This window comes from Lutjanus erythropterus, chromosome 22, assembly GCF_056507025.1.
Source record: "Lutjanus erythropterus isolate fLutEry1 chromosome 22, fLutEry1.hap2, whole genome shotgun sequence".
NCBI classification, from domain to species: Eukaryota; Metazoa; Chordata; class Actinopteri; order Lutjaniformes; family Lutjanidae; genus Lutjanus; species Lutjanus erythropterus.
This window is the reverse complement of record NC_139338.1, coordinates 16,038,410-16,060,382: the sequence shown is the minus strand read 5'-3', so window position 1 is coordinate 16,060,382 and position 21,973 is coordinate 16,038,410. Positions and strand designations below refer to the sequence as shown.

Here is a 21,973-nt window from a genome sequence, read left to right as displayed (position 1 = left end):
TTTAATGTCTTGTATCACTAATTTGTACTAGTACTCTTCACAGTTAAGAGTGTTTATGTGCATACAAACTGTATGATGTATCCATGAAATTTTGAATTATACAAAATATTGACATTATGCAGAATCCACTGCAGCACATTTTTATTTCTCTCAGCTGTTTTGGTAACTCTAAACAAACCACGGTCACATGACTTCAGCATCATCACCATGAAGTGTTGGTGTGATGATGGTTAATGCCCGCCACAACCTCTGTAGTCTCATTTAACCACTTGGTAGCAGTCACCTTTTTTAAGATACTTAAAAGCGAGTGCTGTATTTACTTATGTTTCTTGTGTAGAACAAAATGTGAAAATCTTTGAAGCTTGCATTAACCACAGACCTTATTTCAGGCGTCTAACCAAAAGCCAATTCAGAAAACCTGCAGATTTCAAGATGAGGGAACGGGAGATGCTATCATGCTAACTTCTTTCTGGGTTTTAGGACTCACTCCTGCAGCACTCTAGCAGTTGAGCAAACATGGTACCTCAGTCGCTAATGTTAGCAAAATGATCCAGATGAGCTAGCTAGCTAACCTTTTGCTTACAATAGCTGATTTTAAGATGTGGCTTGTGTCGCTTTTTCAGGTCTCCCAGCAACATGTATCTTTAAAATTCCATTTTCTTATCTACATAGACAAGCCCAGCACATGGTATATTTAAGTACAGGAAACGAGGAGAACGTTGACCAATGAACCAAGCTTGCTCAATTGTTATCAGAGGGCAGAGTGAAAAGAGTTGGGACTTTGTAAAACTGAACTAAATCACAAGCAGGATGCTAAGGGGAATTATGTACATGCATGTTGGTAATTTTAAATGCACTTGAATCGTCATGAATTTGATTTCACATTTTCTGCTGTAAAACTATCAGTGAGGTTTTACTGTTACACTTTACAAATCACTTTTTCTGTAGTTTGTTGTTAGATATTTGAAAAGTCATAATGTGGATGACGTGGCTGTAGAGCCTGGTCAAGACTTTTCCTTCCTTGCTCCCATGGTGATGGCTCCTCATCACCTTGTGAAAGGCTGATCCACAGTCTCAGCGGCGGTGGAGGCAGTTCAGGTTGGAATAGTGGAGGCCTCCGTGGTCTTATGGCTCTCAGGAGATCCCTGCTGCTTTGAACAGAGATCACCCTGCCTGACGGCCAAATGGCGACTGTTCTTGACCTTGCACCTTTGCAGAAATGGAGAACTGTGGCAGCGAGGAGGACGATCAGGATTAGGAGACAGACAACGAGGAGGGCTGTGAGGACACCAGCCATCCATTCATAGCGGTTCATCTGTTGCGAGGTAGCATTGATAGCTGGAGATGCAGAGATGCAGGTATTAGAGGTGGGATTGAGGGAAATGTTGGTGCCTAAACTTGGAATCAGGGCAGTGTGGACAGAAGGGGTGGAAGTTGTGGGGAAACAGTCTTGTCTGTAGCTCACAGGTCCGACTTTAGTGATCGGGAACTCTGGAAGCATTGACTGTCTAAACGCAGGGTTGACTGAGCCATCTTCAGATCTCATTGCCAACCACATGCTCTGTATTCGATCAATGTTGCATCGTCTAACTCTGTTATTCCCCATCCTGCACAAGCTGGCGTTGTACCAGGACACCACAGTGGACCCAGGCCTCATGGAGACAACAGAGAGGTGACGGCTGCTGGAGCTGTTAAAGAAGCGAGACAGCTTTCTCAGTAGGAGTTCCACCCTGCGCCGGTGACGGAGGATGGAGTGAAGACTGAGTTGAGCTGTCAGGGTGAAAACGTGGCAGGGGTCAACAGGGCTACGACGAAGATCCAGGGTCAGAGGCAGCCAGGTGCTCAGGCCCTGTCTGTCCCAGGCAGCCAGGAGGAGGTGCCGAGGAGCAAACAGCAGGTCCACCTCCAGAGGAACGCCATGAAGCTCCAGACCGTCCAGTGACAGCCAGGTACCAAAGCTGATGGGAAGCCCATCAATCAACCTGATCTCTAGAGAAAGAGTGTCGGCCTCACCATCTTCTGGGTCTAGAAAAGTTTCAGGTGGGATTGAGTAGCGGAAGGGGAAGCCAACAGTGGCCGTCAGCACTGGAATAGACTGCAACACTCTGGGTGGGAGGTTCATAGAGCCTGGAATACAAAATAAAATGATGTTTAAATTATTAGACAGAAATATTGAATAAACTTATGGAAATGCGACTATATTTAACTTCATTTAGCACAAGGTAAACATGCAAAACAAGATGAAACAAACAGACAAATATCAAAGACAGAACTCCGTCCGCAATGGTGGAAATAAAGCTGCACCACAGCCAAAAAAAAAAAACAGCAGTACAATAGAGGAATCTGTATACTGTAAAATCAAGACAAAATTTTACAACAAAAACAAAAAAGATAATACAAAGGACTGTTTTCTGAAATTTTATAGAAAGATGATCAATTGTGTAAATAATTGGCAAGTTAATAATTAGTAAAAAATAAAAATTGTAACCCTAATGTTGCGTGCACACACATGCACACGTTGCAAAACATTTTCCTACTACAACCAGTTTCACTATTTACAGACAGCTCCTTGCTCAGTGGTAATGGTTCCCTTGATGCTACTTACTTGTGATAGAAGCTGAAGATGGTGTTGGCTGGACTGAGGTCTGTCTTCTATACGAGGAAAGTCCTGCAGCCTGTAATAATGTTAATAATGTGGTTGACGTCTCATAAAATGGACTCAGAGATGTGCTCAGAATCTGCTGCGTGGGACGTCCTTTTGCGATCAGCCCACTGCTGCCTGTTTGGCGGATTAACAAGGAATTCTCTATACTGAGGGATGATGTGATTACTGAAAAGCCACTGTCTTCTAGAGAAATGTCCATCTGTGGAGTAGCTGTTAGGTGGTTTATTTCTGTAGTAGCAGACAGATGCATTGTTGGGTTTGACGTCTGGGTTGAAAAGAGTTGTCCATTTGAATCAAACGTTAAAAACTGTGATTGAAAAACAGTCCAGTGCTTCTCATCTTGTGAATAACTTGTCAAAACATCCAGAACGTGCTCCACTGTGCTCTCAAGGTAGGTACTTTTGATTTTAAGGGTGCAACTGCTTAAATGAACATGGCCCTGTGCCACAGACTGGCCACATAATGGGAGTGACGGGTCAAGGCTGTGGATTTGTTGAGTGAAGGGTGTAGTATCTGAATACTGGACAGCAGAGGGAGCAGTTGAACCAAAATGATCCCCAGACATGAGTTCAAAGCCCTCAATTATTGAAACAGGAGTTGGATAAGTTGCACTTGAAATTGGTGCAAATGTAGTCAGCATACTTGTTGTTATTCCAGTAACTAAGGGTGTGTAGGAAAATCTGTCTACTTGTGGAGACTCCACAAGCAAAAGTGTGGGGAGTGTTTGTTGCAATGATGGCATGGATTGCATACTCTCATAAGATGACTTGACAGCTGGCTGTTCTTCAGATGGTTGGTCTTTGAACATAGATAATGGGACAGAAATTATATGATGGGTTGTAGTTAAAGAATGGCTCATTTGAAGAGCAGAAAATGGGTATGCTGGTTGTAGGGACGTCAATAAAACATCTGATTTCAGTGTCAGCGTTGCTGGATTTTGATCAAAACATAATACTGGGCCTTCAAGATTCTTTTGCAAAGAGGAGACGTCAGTATAAGGTAGTGTTTGTAATGGTGAAATAGTAGATAATGATGCCTCAAGAGACTCGACAATAAATACTGAATTTATGGAACTGGGTGTCTCAAACTGTCCACTAAAAAAGCCAAGCTCTGAAGGTAAAGCTGGTGTAAACATTGTCACTGAGGGCTCCAACAAGCCCACAGACAGCGAAGACTCCAATTCAGTTTGTCCAGACAGTGTCAGCTGACCCGCCAATGTGGTCGATGACACATCCTGAGTTGTATCATTTAGCCGGGCCATTACATCCTGATTCAGAACAGAGGACAGATGTTGGATTGTATCAGAGTGCTGAGTTATTGGTAATTGCTGTGTCATAAAATATGAGGTTGGTGACACATCTGGAAAGTGCTGAGTTGATGGTATTCTGTTTGATGGTGGTGGTGACTGTATTGTCTTTAATCTGGAGTTCAGTAGCAGAACATCATTATAATTCTCTGTTAGAGGTGGATGAGAAACAGATGGGAGGTTATGGAGTGTTGGTTTGGCAGTGTGGTGGTCTGTAATAGCCCCCTGGTTATAGCCGATGTGACCTATGAGAAAGAAAATGAACAATTCAGTACAATGGAAAAATATGAAAAATATGAGTCCCATGAACAGCAAAACAGGAGTCCCTTGTATTAGTACACATACTTGGCTAATAAAGCTGTTATATGTTTTACTTCACCCAAAAGTGGTCCATGATAACAACCTGTAATGACATGAAATGACTTGCTTGTGTGTGTGACAAACGGTTCTGGAGCTTGTCTGCTGCTAAACTTGCATACTACTGGACTCATCGGTCCAGTATTTTTCGTGCACATTCATGACTGGACTTGTTGTTGTTGTTGGTGCCAATTATTTACTGACAAAATGCAAAAAAGCAAACAAATTGTAGATCAGAATGAAGGCACCTTACATGTAAGTGGCAGCTGAACTGTCAGTCAATTGTAGTCAGTAATTAATGCGTATAAAACATAAAAAACCACCCACATAAAAACTGAAACTGAAAAACACGTCAGGCCAGTTTTCTCACTCACCTCAAAGGAGTCTCTGCATGGATCAGCACGGTATGTTAAAATTTGCAGACTGTCACTATAATTGTTTTGTTTACACATAATATGATTTTTAATACACATTGTTCTGTGAATGCTTGTTTTACCTTGTTCAGTGCATCACTGCCCAGTTTGGTTTGACAAAGGAGCATCCATTAAAGAGTGATGCACTCATTAGAGAGGAAGCTAGCCAGGGTTTGAGGAGTTTTGCACCCTTAGTAACCTGTGTGAGGTACGTACGCTCAAACTATGGACTTTAAATATATCATTGTTGTTGTTATAAAATGCTATTGCTATTGCTATATATGGGAAGATGGCAATACACAAAGTTAGTGACCGGCAGGTAATCACAATGGAGCATTTAGCTGCTAAAGAGCATAGACTGTATAATAAATAGTTGACAGAGCCTCCATTACATCACTCGCAGGTGAGCTCACAGTGACATATTTCTCTAAAGAGTTGGTGGAGACCAAAACAGAGCTAAAAGAGAGTGAATACTGAACTTCAATACATCAGATGACCAAATACATGATAACAACTGAATGCAATTATTCTCTGGTGTGTGAGTATCTGTTCACTGTAAGTAACATGTTCACTATAGCAACTTAAATGTGTAGTGTTTGCAGGGTGTTTCCTCTGTGAGTGTATATAACATAAAAGTTAACGCAGGTGTTTTCATCTACTTGACTCAGATTCTTCATGTGACCCTGAACATAACATACAACTCTAACACAGTCATTTGTTTTCCATGTCATTCATGCTTCTCATGTTTCCATCACTACATTAGCCCATATGTTCTTCTATTCATTCAGCTCCATTCAGCTGTGGGCTCCCTTTCAAACAGGGTCAAGTCATTTCAACATATGACTTGAATGACTAAACACCCAGAACAATCCCATATAGTCACATAGAAGTCAACAGCAGCAGACTTACCCAGTGAGCTCACTGTGGGAGGGCTTTCTGAGTCAGTGTGGCTGCCTCTGTAAGCACCAGACCGGAGGGGGGTTTCCTCCGAGTGGGGTCGGAGGGTCAGACGAGTGGCGAGCGATTTTCTGTCGACCGCCTCATGTGTCAGCGTGGAAGTGGCACTGCAAGAGGCTGGGGTCAGCTGCAGTGAGGGGTAAATACTGTGCAGCGGGGATGATGGTAACAATGAAGGAGCGGCGTCAGCTGAAGAATCCCCAGGAAAAGTCATGACTGTTGATATTTGTTCCAGCGAAAAGGGCAAATGAAACTCAGAAATACTTAGTGATGTATCAGATATGACTTGTGATACTCGTTTATCAAGTTCAACGCTGATTGATGTGTAAGAAGTTGTCGAAATCACTTTGCCAGTAAATACTTCTCGCTCCAGGAGAGTACTAACACCCTTGCTGTATGGGTATGAAGTTGTCTGCTTGATAGAGAAAAGGGAAGAGTGATACCTCAGTGGTGTAAATTTGTTCCCTTTAGAAGTACACTTGAGCTTGACTGCATGCATGCCAGAGGGCTGAAGTAAAAACTGTTTTTTGACAGAGGCCTCTTCAGTTGGACCTGGATGGATCTGAGTTGGCAGTGGAACAATAATATCAGGAGTAGGTGTAAATTTTAGCCTTGGCAAGTCTCTCTTCACTTTACGTTGGACCTCTCGAGATGCACAAAGCACCCTCCATCCCACAACATGAGCTCCCAGCAACTGCGCCAACCCTCCTGCCGTCACACTGTGTTCCAGTAGTTTTGCTAAATCAGACTGTTGTTTCTCTCCATAACAGCCGACACACCACAGAAGCTGAGCAACGTCTTGTTTCTTGTTCCCACTAGAAACTTTCTCTGCAAGCCCGCCTTGCTTACAAACCCTGAGTTTCTCTTGTTGTTGTATGAAGGATTTTCTCATTGAAAACAGGTAGACAGAGCCCAGTGGCAGGCGCAGGTAGTCAGCCATGGTGCTGACCAAACGGACACGCTGGCTGGCATCAAGAGTCGCAGGGTTCAACTGAAGTAGAAGGCTTGCCCAGGTGGTCATCGCCCCCTCAGAGCAGGACAAAGTATTCCTAATAGACACAGAGATCAAACAAAATCAGATTTTTATTAATTTTAAAGAACAAGCATATATACAGTATACAAACAATATATATATATATATATATATATATATATATATATATATATATATATATATATATATACTGTATATATACAGTATATAAACAATATAATTGTGTGTGTATATATATAAAGACAAAATGGCTGCACTTCCATTCTCTTACCTTGCAGAATTCTTGTAAGTCACTGTTTGGTTTAGGATATGCAGATAAAAATATTCAGCACACTGCTCTCCAAAAAAAGACACTTTAAGGCGGTATATCCCACAATCCTCAGTCAGAGCCAGGCCAGTTAGACTTCTGGTCTCTTGCCTTAACTCCATCCAGTGGGGCAGAGTGCTGTCACCATCAGCCAGGGAGAGCTGGGAGGAAAAGTAAAGTTGATATTGTTTAAATTTAATTGTTCTTCTTGTGTATGCTTGTTTGTCTGTGTGCATGTTGACATATAGTCTAGTACCAGACTGTGTTTTTGCTCCTCACTGTCTGTGAGGTTTTCCATGTTAGATTTAGCATGTAAAATGAATGTATTATCATATTGAAGCTCATAGCATCACTGTAAAGACATATCTGCCCAAATATTTGTCTTTTATTATGTTCCAGCAATGCTCAGCTCACCTGGTAGTGTTGTATGTGTCCCAGGGTTGCAGGGGTGGGTTGCTTAAAAAAGAAAGGGGATCCTGCCTCTGACGTGAAGTTAGGAAACCCAACAGCTTCTTTCCTTATGTGACAATGTAATTTTAAACTTTGATTGTTCTTCACACTCTCCAGCAGCAGCAACAGCTTGAGGAAGAAGTCCAGGGTTTTACACGACGGGGTGATCTTTTGACCAAATGGACCAGATTGCTTGAAGGGGAAGTCGTCCATGTCCTGTTACTAGAAGACTGAATTTGAGGTAACCCTTAATTGCACTATTTCACTCTGGTTTTTCACTTCCATCTTTTATCTTTTTCTATCTTGGCAAAGAATTTAAATGCTAAAAGCATTGGTGTTCATCTGAAACAAAAATTAGACCTCCAGAATGTAATTTAATGTCTTAATTATAACAAAATGTATAGGCATTGGTTCTGACAAAATATGACAGACTGAGGAAAATGGAGATTCCATGCACTAAAAAAACTTTCCCATCGGCATCGTAAATCATCCATGAAATCCATTTGAACCACATCAAGCATGTGGTATTGAACATTATTTTGCTGACTGAACGTTTTCGTTCCATGTCCTTTTTCCAACAGTCACATCTGTGTCCTTTCTTACCATTACACTGCGGCTCACTGAGGAATGCACCCAGTAGTTCCCTAGTGTGTCTATTGTCCGCTTTAGTCACCCGTCAGGTTAACAGAGATCAAAATTCCGACAGATTGCGTGTAACAAGGCAGCGATGTTTCGTCTTCACGGTGTACAATGAAGCGCTGCCAACAGTGTATGTTTACAACAGGGCAGAACCTGATCCGTAAAGCAGTCACTAACAGAGCTCTGTCTCTGCTGATACTTAATGTTGTTGGAGGTCCAGTTACAGGTCGGTAGTGGTTACTAGGATACCTGCAATAGTACCTGCCTGAAACACATTACAAAAAGTTTGGAGAGGGGCAACAAAAGACTGTGGAAGTTGTGGAATGCTCAGTCATTCACAAGGATGGGGTGAGGTTCGCAACTTTCTAAAAAAAAACTGTGGGAAAACAGTTCAACAGTCTTCGTTTCTCAACACACAATTTCAAGGAATTTAGCGATTTCACCAGCTATTAATCCATAATATCTCTGCATGTAAGGGGTGGGGCCAAAAACCACCTTGATTGACCTTTGATCCCTCAGGCGACATGGAATTAAAAACCAAAATGATTGTATAAAAGATATTACTACACATCTACACACTGTCACATCTGTGAAGGCCCCATTAATGCTGAAAGGCACATACAGGTTTCGGAGCAATGTATGTTCACAGCGAAATAACGTTGCACAATCTCGCAAACAACTGAAGTGAATGCAACCAATTTTTTACAGCATTTGCTGAATAGGGATTTATGAACTGTCTGTCTGTCTTTTGTTTGTCCTTTCCCCACAGACACTAAGGATGGCGATAAATTGGGCAGGCCTCATATCCATAGGAGTGTTTTACATGATCGTTCTGGGCACAGGTATCTGGGCATCCAGGAAGTCCAAACGTGAGGAGAAGAAATGCACCGGAAACCGCAGTGAAGTTGCAATGGTTGGAGGGAGAGACCTAAGCATCTGGGTCAGCATCTTTACCATGACAGGTAGAATAATAATAATGATAATAATAACAATAACATGATGATCAAGATGACCATAATCAAAATGTGTGGCCTTAAATGTTCATAATAGAACATCTATTTCGAAATCAGTAGCCTCAAATGCAATTTGAATGCAATTAATTCCTTCAATTTACAATAAGTGGACCTGCTTTCATTCATTTTCTTTCTGACTGCCTGTATGTATGCTAATGTTTTGCAGCCACTTGGGTGGGAGGAGGCTATATTTTGGGTTGTGCTGAAGTGGTCTACGATCCAACAAAAGGGCTGGTGTGGGCCACTGGACCCATTGCCTTTGCCCTAAACCTAATTTTAGGTGAGTGAGGCCAAATACAGCTGCTGCAACATGGAGATACAAAGAGAAAGTTATACTGCTTCTTAATCATTTTGCAAAAATACACAGGCAAGCACTGTCTATCTATACAGAGATGATATTAATACCTAATATTTTGTCAGATTGTCTTTTAATTCTTTTACCAAACTACTGTAATTCAACTGTTTTTCATTATTCTGATCATTTACTAGTGAAAACTGAAGGACAGTATCATGTAATCACTATAAATGAGGCGTTTTACTGGTAATTTGTTGTCTGTTCATCATTCAAAGCATATTTTGAAGGGTGTGTTTATAACTTGGGACACATTGAAAACTCCTTCAAAATCAAACAAATGTTTGAATTTAAAATTGTTTCCGTTTGTGTGGCTTCAGGTGCACTCTTCTTTGTCAAACCCATTCGATCGAAGAACTATGTCACCCTCATGGACCCATTTCAGGAGAAATATGGCAACACTGTAGCTGCGGTTCTTTTTATTCCTGCTCTTCTAGGTGATATCTTTTGGATAGCATGTATTCTTGGTGCACTGGGTAAGTCAGATTTAGCAGCAGCACTAGTATCATACTCTTTGCAAAAATTACATAGCATCAATTTTAGTTTGTTGCTTCAGCAACTGAATTTGAGATGTTAGAAAGTCACGCATGCCTCACGCTGATGTATGTTTGTGGTTACAGGAGGGACAGTTAGTGTGGTGATGGACATCTCCTCCTGGCTGGCTGTGGGCATCTCGGCTGCTGTGGCAATCTTGTACACATTAATGGGAGGACTGTATTCTGTGGCCTATACGGATGTCATCCAACTTTGTCTAATGCTTCTCGGCTTGGTACACACATTACATTTACAGAAAAAATCAAAACATGCATGATTTTTAGCCTGGCGATGTGGCTCAAGGAGAAGCAATACTTATCTGTCTGTTGGTTTGTACACTTTAGTCCAAACTGTAATAACATGAAACAGTGGCCAGTGTTCTGAGTGCTATTGTATTTTTTTAAACTCCTGTTTTACTCCTTATTTCCAGTGGTTTTGTGTGCCCTTTATCCTGACAAGCCCCACCTCTGCAAACTTCACTGTTGCTGCACTATCCAAGCTGCACCAGGAGCCATGGATCGGCAAGCTGGAGCTGGAGGATACAGGTCGCTGGTTAGATGACTTACTGCTACTGGTAATGGACCTCTAACATCCCCAATTACTAAAATCTCCTCATCAGTAAAAAGGCAAAATTTCAACATTAACTCTGTTGCAATCCCTGAACTCCTGTCTTTATTCCTCTTTAAGGCGATTGGAGGGATGTGTTACCAGGCTTTCTACCAGAGAGTACTGTCTACAGCCACTGATGCCCAAGCTAAAATGACCTGCTATGCTGGGGCAATATTATGCCCAATCCTTGGCATCCCATCACTTCTCATTGGGGCAGCAGCGGCATCTACAAGTACACAGACTGAACTATATTTCATTGTCTTTCCAGCATTTATGTAGTACTATAAGTAGAGGAAACCATCAACTATTGAAACTGATGTTGACAGTAATCTCTCAACAAGTCCTACTCATATATAACCGTGTGACTTGTGCTTATGTCTGCCAGATTGGAACCAGACCTCCTTTGGTTCTCCCAGTCCGTACGAACAGGGCAAAGCTGGTATGATCTTGCCAATTGCCCTTCAGCATCTCTGCCCTTTCTACGTCTCGTTGGTTGGCATGGGAGCACTTGCTGCATCCGTGATGTCATCAGTTGACTCTGCACTTCTGTCTGCCGCCTCCCAACTGGGCCGAAACGTCTTCAAGAATGTCATCTACAAAAAGGTAACACATAACGTGACCAGACTTAGCTGCTTTGAGCTGAATGTTAACTGTTCGCTTGCTGTTGGGAAGCTAACATGCTGACACTGACAAGGCAAACATGCTGTTAAGCACATATCGTGTGTCATGTTCACCATCTTAGTTTAGCAAATGTTTGCTAATTAGAACAAAGCGCTGAAAATGTCAAACATTTGTGAAGAAGTCTAGTTTCTCCAGAGCAAGAATTTACTGCTTCTACCCGTTTCTTTTTAAATCATCATCACAAGTAATTTGAAAATGTTGCCTTGGACAGCTGATTGCCATGATTAAGTATTGTCTGATGTTCCACTGACTAAACGACTAATCCATTAATTTAAAAAAAAAAAAAAAACAGAATTACCACCTGGTGGCTGTGTACCAGCGCTAACAAGAGAGTTTGATGTTTACATCCATGGTTATGTTTGTGTGTGACATGTTTTGTAAGATCACCTTTCCCTGCAAAATTCTAATTATAAAAAACAGTCAATAAAGAGCTCACCAGTAGTTAAATAAATGGAAGGCAAGAAAATACATTAAAAAGTGTAAAACTATGATATGCTTAAAAATGAGCATTTAATGTATGCAAATTTGTAGGCTAAAACTTACAAAACACTTAAGTGGTCCTTATTTTTATTTTATTTTTAAGGTTAAGTCTCTCACATTTATTTTAAAACCTCATAAATCAACACTGTAATCCACATTTTTAAAAATAAAAGTAACTTTATGGCTTCATATGGTCATTTCTTCTCTTGCAGGCATCAGAAAAAGCGATTATTGTTGTGGTTAAAGTTTCGGTCTTCCTGTGCGGACTGATAGCAGCAGGTCTGGCCATGACAACAAGGTCCATTCACCTGTTCTGGATCGTCAGTGCGGATGTCTTGTATTCAATGATGACCCCCCAGGTGATATGCGTCTTCTACTTATCTAAGTGGGTGAACCACTATGGGGCCTGTTCTGGCTTTGTGTTGGCAATACTGCTTAGAGTTCTGGTTGGGGAACCCTTGATAGGCCTTCCTGAAGTGCTGCCCCTGCCATGGGATAAGATACAGGAGGACGGTCGCCGATATCACTTGTTACCGTTTCGTACTGCCATCATGCTCATGACCATCGGGTCTATTCTACTAGTATCACGCTTTGCTGTGTGGCTGTCTGAGAGAGGAATAAGTGATGCTGAAACAGACAAAAACACACATTACATGGCACCAGTCCGAACAGATGCGGAGGAAAAGGACGAACTGAATAAAAAACAGTCTAACTTCTCCTTCCAGGGAAGCCATGAGGAAGAAGAAGAATGTTGAGATTTCTCGAAACACTTTAATACAACATGTGTGTGAAGATTGCGGATTTCTTTGAGGGTCATTTGGGAGCTGTAATAATGTCAGAGGAGATCATTGCTCTGTGATTAAGTGTTAATGTTTAACATTCCTTTCATGACAAAATGTAATAATACTTGTTTTTAGCACTGCAATGTTTAATCATTAGTTAGTAGATCAAATGAAAACTGGCTGCCAACTATTTTGATAATTAATTGACTTTTCAAGCAAAAATGTCAAACATTTGCTGGTTCCATCTCCTTAAATGTAAAAATTTTCTACTTTTCAATAATGAAAATAATCTTTTAGTTGCAGCAAATAATTGTATTTATATAAACCGAACCCACACCAATTAATATAAATGATACTGACTTCATAATGTGTGTGTATTTCTTTGTATGTATTATTTTCTTCATGGGCAAGGCATGGCATTGCATATTGTGTACTGCAAGGGACACTGAAGTGATACAGCAATGCACTTTTAACATGAGGGACCTGACCTCACCACTTCCCACAGATTATGTTTACATAGAGATATTGAGGAGTGACGAACAAATATCTTGAACCGTCTGAGTCTGCAGGTGGACGCTGGTTGGTGAAGGGGCTGAAAGAACAGCCAGAAGACACTACAGAGTGTGAGGCATGTCACGTGTGATTGACGGTGCAGCTCGAGTTGACTTCCTGAACTGGCTTGCAGGTGTCACCACAATTTATTTGAAAAATCTTTTGCCAAAAGATTGTTTTTTACAATTTTTATTTGATTTTCTGCTTATCTGAAAACAAATACTTTTAGTTAGTAATAAACAACGACTTCTTTCAGAACATGTGTGGCTCACACAAACTTTTAAGATTATCTGTACACTACACTGCCATGTTTTTGGAATGGTAGCTTTGCATAGTTTTCAGAAAATAATGGCTAAGCTCGTCATTTTATGCAGAAACTGTATCTTATATTAAAGGGATAGTTTGAATGATCTGAAGTGGGGTTGTATGAAGTACTTATGATAGTCAGTGTATTACCTGCAGTAATACATCATCAGTTGAACAAACTGTAAAACCAGAACACTTTCAGGTCTACGGCTATCTGTTCTTTTGTTTGTGTTATTGTGTGACTCAGGGAATCCACACTACTCTTTTAAAACACCAAAGACACACAATGACAAACAAAATAACAGATTGAGGCAGCAGTAGACAAGCAACTCCCATGTTCTACGAGGAAAAATGACTAATTATGCTTGTGGAGATATTTGGCTTCTGTAACAGCAGTTTTGCATCAGTAAAGGCTGTCTAAAGGCAAAATGATCTGGTGAAAATATTCTAAATGGCATACTTTAACTGATACAGATTTTTTTAGGCAGCTAAAATACATCTCGCTGACCCTCGACCAGCATCTATTGTAGGTAATACACTCCCTATCGATGAGCATCACATAACTCCACTTCATAATCTCCCTTTAACAAGGTCCAACATACAATCTATAAAAATAATTACTAGAGCCTTCTGATACATTAAAAAGGGCTGATAATATCAGTCAATACTGGCTTGAAAATAACATGGGAATATACTTTAAAAAAAACTGACTTCTTGGCTGCAACTGCAAGTTACACTGTTTAAACCAAGATGGCACAGTTATTTTACACTTCTGGTATTCAAACATCAGCTACCACTTTCATTTGTGCGTTTGAACATGCATATTAAAAGTCTCTTCTTGCCGAAAGATTTTACCGCACTTTAAACACTGGAAAGACTTTTTGTTCGCATGGATCCTCATGTGTATTTTCTGCGCCCTCAAAGTGGGAAAGGATTTCGGACACACTGAACACCTGTAAGGACTCTCTCCTGTGTGTTGCCGCATGTGAACTGTCAAATGGCACTTTGCTACGAAACCTCTCCCACAGTGTTTGCATGTGTATGGCCGCTCGCCTGTGTGATACCTCATGTGAAGCCTCAACTCTCCAGAGGAGAGAAAAGCTTTCCCACATTCTGTACACAGGTAGTTCTTTTCCCCTCTGTGCATCCGCATGTGCCTTGCCAAGTGCTGGATCGAAGTTTTCCCACAAATGTGACATTTATAGCGACGGTCTCCTGTGTGTATGCGAACGTGTGAACCGAGGATGTTTGAAGACCTGAAGCCCCGGCCGCAGTGCGAACACAAATAGGGCGTCTCTCCTGTGTGAATCCGGCGGTGCACAATCAGGGACTCCCTGGAAGCGTACGTCTTCTCACACTTGTCACACTGGAATGGCAGCGTGTGTGTTTTTATGTGGCTGTTCAGGGCTGACTCATCTTTGAAGACCATTGCGCAATACTTGCAGATGATTGTGGTGCTCCTCATTTCAAGAGAGCACATTTGAGTGTCCGCTTTCTGAAAGACGTTATCCCTCTCAGACGAAAGTTGGCTGGGTTCCTGGATCAGATGCACCTTTCTGATGTGCTGCAGAAGACCTGACACATGGCTGTCAGTGTAGGGACACAAAGAGCAGGTCTGCAGTCTTGATTGCATATGACTGTTAAAATCTGAAAGAGACAAGATGATGAGGAGACTCAGTTTAAGTGAATGCTATCAAAATTTAACTTTTTAATACAATTAATTTCAATATTGTCTAAAACTGGATGCTGCCGTACTCGAGCAGTTTGCACCGGTCAGGTCATCGTTTTGTTCATCTTTCAACTTCAGGTCTTCATCTCCTTCACTGCAGTTGTCCACAGTCAGTTCAACACCAGTTTGGTTTTCCTCAACAGACTCCTCATCCTCACTATCATAGAACTGTCCTCCATCTTCATCGTCTGTAGACACTTCCCATTGCTCTGAAGCCAGTTGCTTCCAGTTTGCTTTGGCAGGAAGAGACAGCCTTGGCAGAAACATACTCTGAGTTTGAGAGCAGCCTGCGAGGAAAAACAAAACAAAGTCTACATTTTTAACAGAGAAGATGTATTATCGTGATTCAGTTGTTTTGTATTGGGTGTAGCTGTGTAAACAACAAAAATGTTTTTAGTCAAATTTCAGTGTTTAAAATGCAGCCACTTCTGAACTGGGTAAATAAACACTGTAGAAGGCGACTTACATTTGTTTGTGTTTCCTGACTGTTGCTGGTGGAAATGCAGAAGCGACTTCAGCTGTTCTGGTTCCAAAACCAGTTGTCCACATTCTTCCATGACAGAAGGGGCAGTACCGAGCCAACGTGCAGTCTATAAAGTGTATGAAAAACACACCATGAACATGTACTGTAAAGGCGTTACTTTAAGCAAAGCCTTTTGTGCAAAAGTGTGATCAAAACATAAATTATGTATTCAGTATATTCCTGGTTAAAAATTAATAGCAAAATATACTAAGAAATTATGGCATGCTTCATTTTTAAACATTTCAATTTGCATGGTGTTGATATACAAGAAGCCATATTTAAACAAGGACATTATGTTTATTATTTAAAAATATATAGTACCTGTTTAATATCTGGCACAGGCAAAAGATTATCCACTCTAGAGATGAATTTCCATGCTAATAAGTGCAATGTAGCTTCATACTGTTGGCCATAATGGATGGGAAAGACCTCCTGAGGAAGAAGAAGGTGAAACATCACATACCTAGTGACAGCTAGAAGTCCTATGTACACTGCATCAGCTGAATTTTTATTTAAATGTATCTATGCATAGATGTATCGTCTTTGTCTGACCTTGAAAAACATCTTTCTCTCCTCCGTGTCCTCGAGCAGGATCTGAACAACCTCCACGAAGTTTGACTTTGAATTTTCCAATTCCTCCAGGTCCTGTTAAGTGGTGTTCAAAGCAAACATGCTGATTCATGATTCAGGGACCCTTTGACCAATAAACAAGATACATTTATTCCAAGTAAGAGGAGATGCCATTTATATGTTAAAATGTTTGGGTGAAATAATTGTTAGTAGCTGTCAAACCAGCAAACTAAATCAATAAAATATAATGAGGTTAAGAGACGCAGAGCAGCTGGTCCTTGTCTGTTACAGCAGGGGGAAACGGGCTGTGGTTTGTGTGGAAGCATGGTGCCACTTTAGCATCTAAATTAGAATAAAAGAAATATAGACTGGAACATTCGGTAACACAGGAAATGAAATTGAGGTCAAAGTTGCACAATCCTAAAACGCTGAAATAGCTTCATAATAATGTGTCTTCCTTCCACTGAAAAGCAGATGCACATCAATTAAACATCAAGGCAAATTCTGCCTTGGACTGAAATCCTATGGGAATAAAGGAACCAGGGGAGAACAAAAATCAAAGAGCTGCTATTAAGTGCAGTCATAAAGACCAAACAACATGAAGCTCATCCTGAGCATTAGAGGGGAGAATATCATTGCCTTGGGCAAATTGAGGTAGAAATCCATAGAGGACATCCTTGATGATGTCTCAAATGACTAAAGAGGTTAAAAGAGGAATGCTACTTTAAAGGGTCTGCTTTTGGCCTCGCATGGTTCAGCAACCTTTCCCTTCTGTTTCTAAGAGGGACAACAGAGGATCAGCTCAGTGTGTGTCAGACATTTCTCGCTCTTGTGTAATTCGTAATATAGTATTCAGTTGGAGTTGCCGTCTATGTGCAGTGAGCTAGATTAGTTAGAGTTATTTATTAACTTTAACTCTGAAGCAATGTTTTGGTGGTTTTCAAGAATGAGCTCATGCAGCAACAGGTTTGGGACAAAATCAGTTGTAAATAAAGTTTCAAACTATTTCAGCATGCTTGGGGAGCAACATGAACCCTCAGTGGGACGCTTGTCTCAGCCCACCAATCACCCAGACGCTACAACAATAACCCTACTCTAACCTTTGTAGTGTCCATGTTGTTTCATTGTGACTTACAAGCTCATAAACACACCAAAGTAAGTATTCACCCGCAGACTTACATGTTGATCACAGGTGGAGCCCATCATGAGGTTCTGAATGATGTTCAGGTGCGGCTGGATATTCAGCAGGTTGGCTGTGGTCTCACCACGACACAATTCCAACACCATCTGAACAGACAATTATATATTGTTACTGTCGTATTATTTAGTTCTGAATGGAAATCTTGTAAAGGTAAATCAAGAAAAAAGATTAGGATATTAAGAACAATTACAATGCTTTAATGCTTCTTACCCTTGCCCTCAGTCTGAGCAGGAGTTGCACTTCCTCTCGGGGTGTCAGCAGGTCTGGAACCAGTTCTGTCACCAACCTCACCAGCTCCTCCACCTTTCCGTAATGGGCCACGTTACAACACTGAATCACTTGCCAAGCGAAGGCACACATCAGACGCAGTGTTGGAACAAGGAGACACAAAGAGGAGATGGACAAACGGCAACCTGCAAATGGGATAAAGAAAGTATTACATAAGATCATTTAAAATTACACAGAAGATATAACTCGCATATAAATGTATTTTTACATAATATAGATGCACCCCAACTGTTTATTTTACCTGAGTCTATTTCAGAGAGGTCTTGGTGTGATGTTTGGAGAGACACAGGGTCTGACTCCAAGACTTCAGCCGCTGGTTCGGTCTCAACTTCTGGCTTACGACAACTAAAGACTTTATCCATAATGGCAAACCATCTGCTTTTTTGCTTTTTACTGTCTTTTTGTTCCTTAATCCTTTTGTATTTTCGTTTCAGCAGTTTTATCTTTGATCGGCACTGGCTGGTGGTCTTATCGAAGCCCTGAGTGGCGAGCTCGGAGCTCAGCTGAGCAAACACTCTCTCGTTTCTCTGAGTCGACCTGAGCTGCTCCTGGACGCTCTCCTCTGCCCAGCGGGTGAGCAGCACTTTGACTTCGTCTGGTGTCCAAACAGCCCGCGGCGCATCTGTTGAAAGCAGTGTCACCTCGTTAAACACAGTAACAGGTCTCAAATATGTAGATTTTGTCGCGAGCTTTCGAAACAACATACCTTTAACACACTCATCTTCTGGCAATTTAGGTTGTGTCAGCACTTCAGATGAATCCACTTCTATAGAAATCTCTCCAGCAGGGCTGAGGACACTGTCCAAAATAGCAAACCAGCTGCTATTGATTTCCCCGTGCGGTTCCATCTCCTTGATCGTCCTGTACTCTTCTTTAAGATTGTTCACTTTAAGACTGCACTGATGAGGTGTCTTGTTAAAGCCCACCAACGCGAGTTCATTGCTGAGGTACTTGAAGACTTGACGGTTTGTTGCTGTGGTGAGAAGCTGGTTCTGGATGTTTGGTTGTGCCCAGAGGGTCAACAGCACTTGAACTTCATCGGGCAACCACAAGATTTCATCTGTGAAAGTACAAAAAAAAAAAAGCAAAACAGAACAAAGGAAGTTAAATAGAAAAATATACATAAATGATATAAAATTATGCCATTTAGTGCCGACTTTGAGTTTAATGATGGTCTCTACCAGGTCAATACTCACTGCAACATGTAATAATAATACTAATGCAATTTATTTTTAAATTCCTTCCTTTCATACAGAGAAGGAAACTGTTCCTGCTCTGTATTGTCTGCCCATTAACTTCCCTCTCCAGAGGAGGAACTGATGTGTTCTCTAGCAACACCTGCTGTAGCTCATTTGAAATTGCATAAATTAAAAACAAAAAAATGTAAGCAAAAGGAAAATAATCTTCAGATGGTGACAACTGTTTACCAGGTTTATTTTCTACTCACCATCATCAATGTCCACATCCAGGACAGACTGTGACTGACTGAGCAGCGAGGGCTCTGTGAGGTAGGACTCTGTTGTTTCTGGACGTCTTGCTGCTGCAGCCTTGGAACTGAGGACATCATCCATGATGGCAAACCATACACTTGTACGGGTGCTGCTGCTTCCGCCCTTTTTGATTCTCTTGTATTCCTGCTTCAGCTTTTTGATTTTCTCCCTGCACTTCTGTGGCGCTTTGTTGAATCCAAGTGATGCCAGTTTGGCACTGAGGCGAGCGTAAACTTGATTATTCCTAACGTTGAGGAGAAGCTCTTCTTGAACTGCGGGATTCGCCCAAAGTGTCAACAATGCTTGGACCTCTCCGTTTGACCAACAGCACAGGGGCGTATCTGGAAAAGAAGTACGTTATATTCAGCAACTCGTTAACGTAGATAAACTAAGTGCATTTTTAGAAGGCAATGCATTTAATTTATGGAGATAACTTGGAAGTTAAAATGATATTTTGCAGCTTAGGACACTTCTGCATAACGTTTAGCTTCTAACTAAAGAACCTAGCTTTGTTCACAGTGCATCTATCTTAAAAACTTTATTTAGGTGCTTTTGAGAGATTGTTGCTTAAGTCACATCCTTCTGTCCCATCATGTTTAGTCCAAAATATTACTATAAGTATTTCTTATCATAACGTTAAATCCCTTTAGCTTAGTGATTACTTGCCTTTGACTGAGGTTTGCACTGCAGTGGACATGACTGCGTTACTTGTTGATGGACCGTCAACATCTTCTACTTGAATAGAGTAGAAATCTGGGTCTTCCAGGTTCTCTGTGGTGAAAGTTATTGGGGCAGATGTAGGGCAGGGTTTGAAGGTGCTGGTGCAACTTCCAGGAATATCCATCGAAGTTGGTGAATCTACAAGAGAAATATAACTTAATGAATTAGTCTCAATTTTATATTTCTGTATATTTTTATTGATCAACTGTTGGTTTTATTTACTATTTAATTTCATTATATCCTTATTTTTTTCTTTTAAATGGTTTTACTTCTCTTCTTTAAATTGGCTCTACATTAGATTAACTACTGTCTAAAGCACACCAATTTAAACGCACACAATAACATCAAACATACGAACAGTATGATTAGTGGGAATAGTAATTTTTTGCACTACAATTTTCACTTTAACTTAAAATTGCTTGAATTGCGACAATGTGACATTTCTTTCGGTTTGTACCAAACAAACAAGAGCAAGATTTGTAGATCAGGATGGATACTGTACTTCAATTCAATTAAAATTAGTTGTGCATCCCTACTTGACCCCCACATTTAGAGCAGACTAGTTGCAACAATGGTTTTGTTGATTACCTTTTTACTTGTGCATTACTTGTACGTCGTTACTTATTGTACATTGTAATAAGTTTACTGTATTTTGCATTTGTATTTAGTCTGTTTTATGCTGTTTGTGTTTCCCTACCAATGACCTTATGTAAATGCAAATAACTGCAACTGTTTGACAGAAATGTTTTTGCAGCATATTCTACTAAAGAAACGCAGGCGAAACATTAACCAAGATGACTTTTTGGTTGCTTATATATACATGTATATTGTGTATCAGAACGACAATGACAACTCACCTGTGTCCATGTCTGAGATGAGGAATTCAGATTTCATGGTGGCTGAATGTTCTGTGTGGTCTGCTGTAGCTGGTCTTTCACTCATGATAGTATCCATGGCATCGTACCACCTGAAGGTCTTTCCTTTGTCTCCACTTATGTCACTGTGTTTTATTTTCCTGTATTCTAGTTTGAGCTTCTTTATCTTACCCCTGCACTGTTTGGCAGAGCGATTCATCCCCATGGCAGCAAGCCTACCTGACACTTCTCTGTATACTCTTTCATTTCTTAATGATTCCCCCAGGTCACGCTGTATTTTTTCTTCTGACCACACTGCAAGAAGCTTCTGAGTTTCCTCATGAGACCAGTGCGACTGTGGCTCCATGTTGTTTTCTTTCTTTTTCTTCTTTAAAACCAAGAACTAACAAGAGAGGTGGCTGGTGAGTGTGTTTTTTTTTTTCAAAATGGCGCTCCTTCCTCTTGTCGCTGGATAGACGTCACATTATTTGAGCCAATCATATGACCGTTGCCAAGATACGGTTCGGCTGAGGGCGGAGACGGCGGTTGTGCCGGACCCGTGTAGAAGGGAACCCCAGACCGGCGAAAGATCTCGCGATAATTATCAATTTAACCCGAACTATGATTTTTCGCTTTTCCCAACCTATTTTTTGTCTCTAAGCTCACTCAGATATTAACCACGGCGTTCTGACTTTTTAAAAAGTAAGTAATATATACAGTATCAGAACCAACGCGCACAAATCTCGCGAGAGTTCCGCAAATCTTGGGTTCCCTCCTAGACGCGACCACAGTTGTGCTCAGAGTCGTTAAGATGAACTTGGATACGTGATAACGGCTTGGCTCGTATAGCGGGACGAAGGCGTGCCGTACCTGGCCAGTGGAAACGGGCTATTTATATACTGAGCTCTCAAAATGCACTTAACTTATATGCGTTTCCAGTAATGTCAGTGTAACAGCTCTTGTCACGTTTGAGCTGTTACAATTTAGCATTCAAGGCTTTCTGCCAGACAGCCCTTCTTCATAAGGTCTAGGGTTGAAATGGAAAAATTCCTGCTACTTACCCAATGTGCCATGACTCTGCACTGTTTGCTTGATTGAGTAAACATAAAACCTTATTTATGTCCCATTTCAGGGCTCATGATGGGCAAGTTGGTCAAAACTGCAGTAAAACAAATTGAAACTTTCACAAGATAACAAAATA

At 41.0% G+C, this 21,973-nt stretch overlaps 3 protein-coding genes across 3 annotated transcripts; 1 reads left to right on the top strand and 2 right to left on the bottom strand.

Moving 5' to 3' along the window:
• Nucleotides 1-860: 860 nt before the first annotated feature.
• Nucleotides 861-7,662, bottom strand: LOC146306772 (uncharacterized). The gene is made up of 6 exons (XM_084710644.1): nt 7,414-7,662; nt 6,964-7,160; nt 5,651-6,747; nt 3,472-4,216; nt 2,606-3,345; nt 861-2,127 (listed from the first exon to the last, which is right to left on the bottom strand). Exons 1-6 carry the CDS (start codon nt 7,660-7,662, stop codon nt 956-958), a joined length of 4,200 nt encoding a protein of 1,399 aa, XP_084566770.1. The 3' UTR covers nt 861-955.
• LOC146306771 (high-affinity choline transporter 1-like) lies at nt 7,557-12,974 on the top strand. The gene is made up of 9 exons (XM_084710651.1): nt 7,557-7,690; nt 8,858-9,050; nt 9,268-9,381; nt 9,774-9,929; nt 10,074-10,222; nt 10,418-10,561; nt 10,675-10,828; nt 10,982-11,199; nt 11,970-12,974. The coding sequence occupies exons 2-9, from the start codon at nt 8,867-8,869 to the stop codon at nt 12,510-12,512; spliced, it is 1,662 nt and encodes a 553-aa protein (XP_084566777.1). The 5' UTR covers nt 7,557-7,690; nt 8,858-8,866; the 3' UTR covers nt 12,513-12,974.
• Nucleotides 12,975-13,773: 799 nt separating this feature from the next.
• LOC146306770 (uncharacterized) lies at nt 13,774-21,217 on the bottom strand. The gene is made up of 12 exons (XM_084710648.1): nt 20,776-21,217; nt 19,865-20,056; nt 19,156-19,539; nt 18,415-18,768; nt 17,950-18,330; nt 17,631-17,833; nt 17,387-17,506; nt 16,202-16,294; nt 15,971-16,081; nt 15,593-15,716; nt 15,153-15,413; nt 13,774-15,044 (listed from the first exon to the last, which is right to left on the bottom strand). The coding sequence occupies exons 1-12, from the start codon at nt 21,137-21,139 to the stop codon at nt 14,197-14,199; spliced, it is 3,435 nt and encodes a 1,144-aa protein (XP_084566774.1). The 5' UTR covers nt 21,140-21,217; the 3' UTR covers nt 13,774-14,196.
• Between the last annotated feature and the right edge of the window lie 756 nt (nt 21,218-21,973).

Coding starts and splice junctions, on each gene's coding strand:
- LOC146306772 (XM_084710644.1), bottom strand. CDS start 7,662: ATGGACGACTTCCCCTTCAAGCAATCTGGTCCATTTGGTCAAAAGATC. Junction 6,748..6,963: donor ACTTACAAGAATTCTGCAAG/GTAAGAGAATGG, acceptor TGTGTCTATTAG/GAATACTTTGTCCTGCTCTG. Junction 2,128..2,605: donor ATCTTCAGCTTCTATCACAA/GTAAGTAGCATC, acceptor TTTGTATTCCAG/GCTCTATGAACCTCCCACCC.
- LOC146306770 (XM_084710648.1), bottom strand. CDS start 21,139: ATGGAGCCACAGTCGCACTGGTCTCATGAGGAAACTCAGAAGCTTCTT. Junction 17,507..17,630: donor TGCTCAGACTGAGGGCAAGG/GTAAGAAGCATT, acceptor TTGTCTGTTCAG/ATGGTGTTGGAATTGTGTCG. Junction 16,082..16,201: donor AGAGAAAGATGTTTTTCAAG/GTCAGACAAAGA, acceptor CTTCTTCCTCAG/GAGGTCTTTCCCATCCATTA.
- LOC146306771 (XM_084710651.1), top strand. CDS start 8,867: ATGGCGATAAATTGGGCAGGCCTCATATCCATAGGAGTGTTTTACATG. Junction 9,382..9,773: donor TGCCCTAAACCTAATTTTAG/GTGAGTGAGGCC, acceptor GTGTGGCTTCAG/GTGCACTCTTCTTTGTCAAA. Junction 10,829..10,981: donor GGCAGCAGCGGCATCTACAA/GTACACAGACTG, acceptor TATGTCTGCCAG/ATTGGAACCAGACCTCCTTT.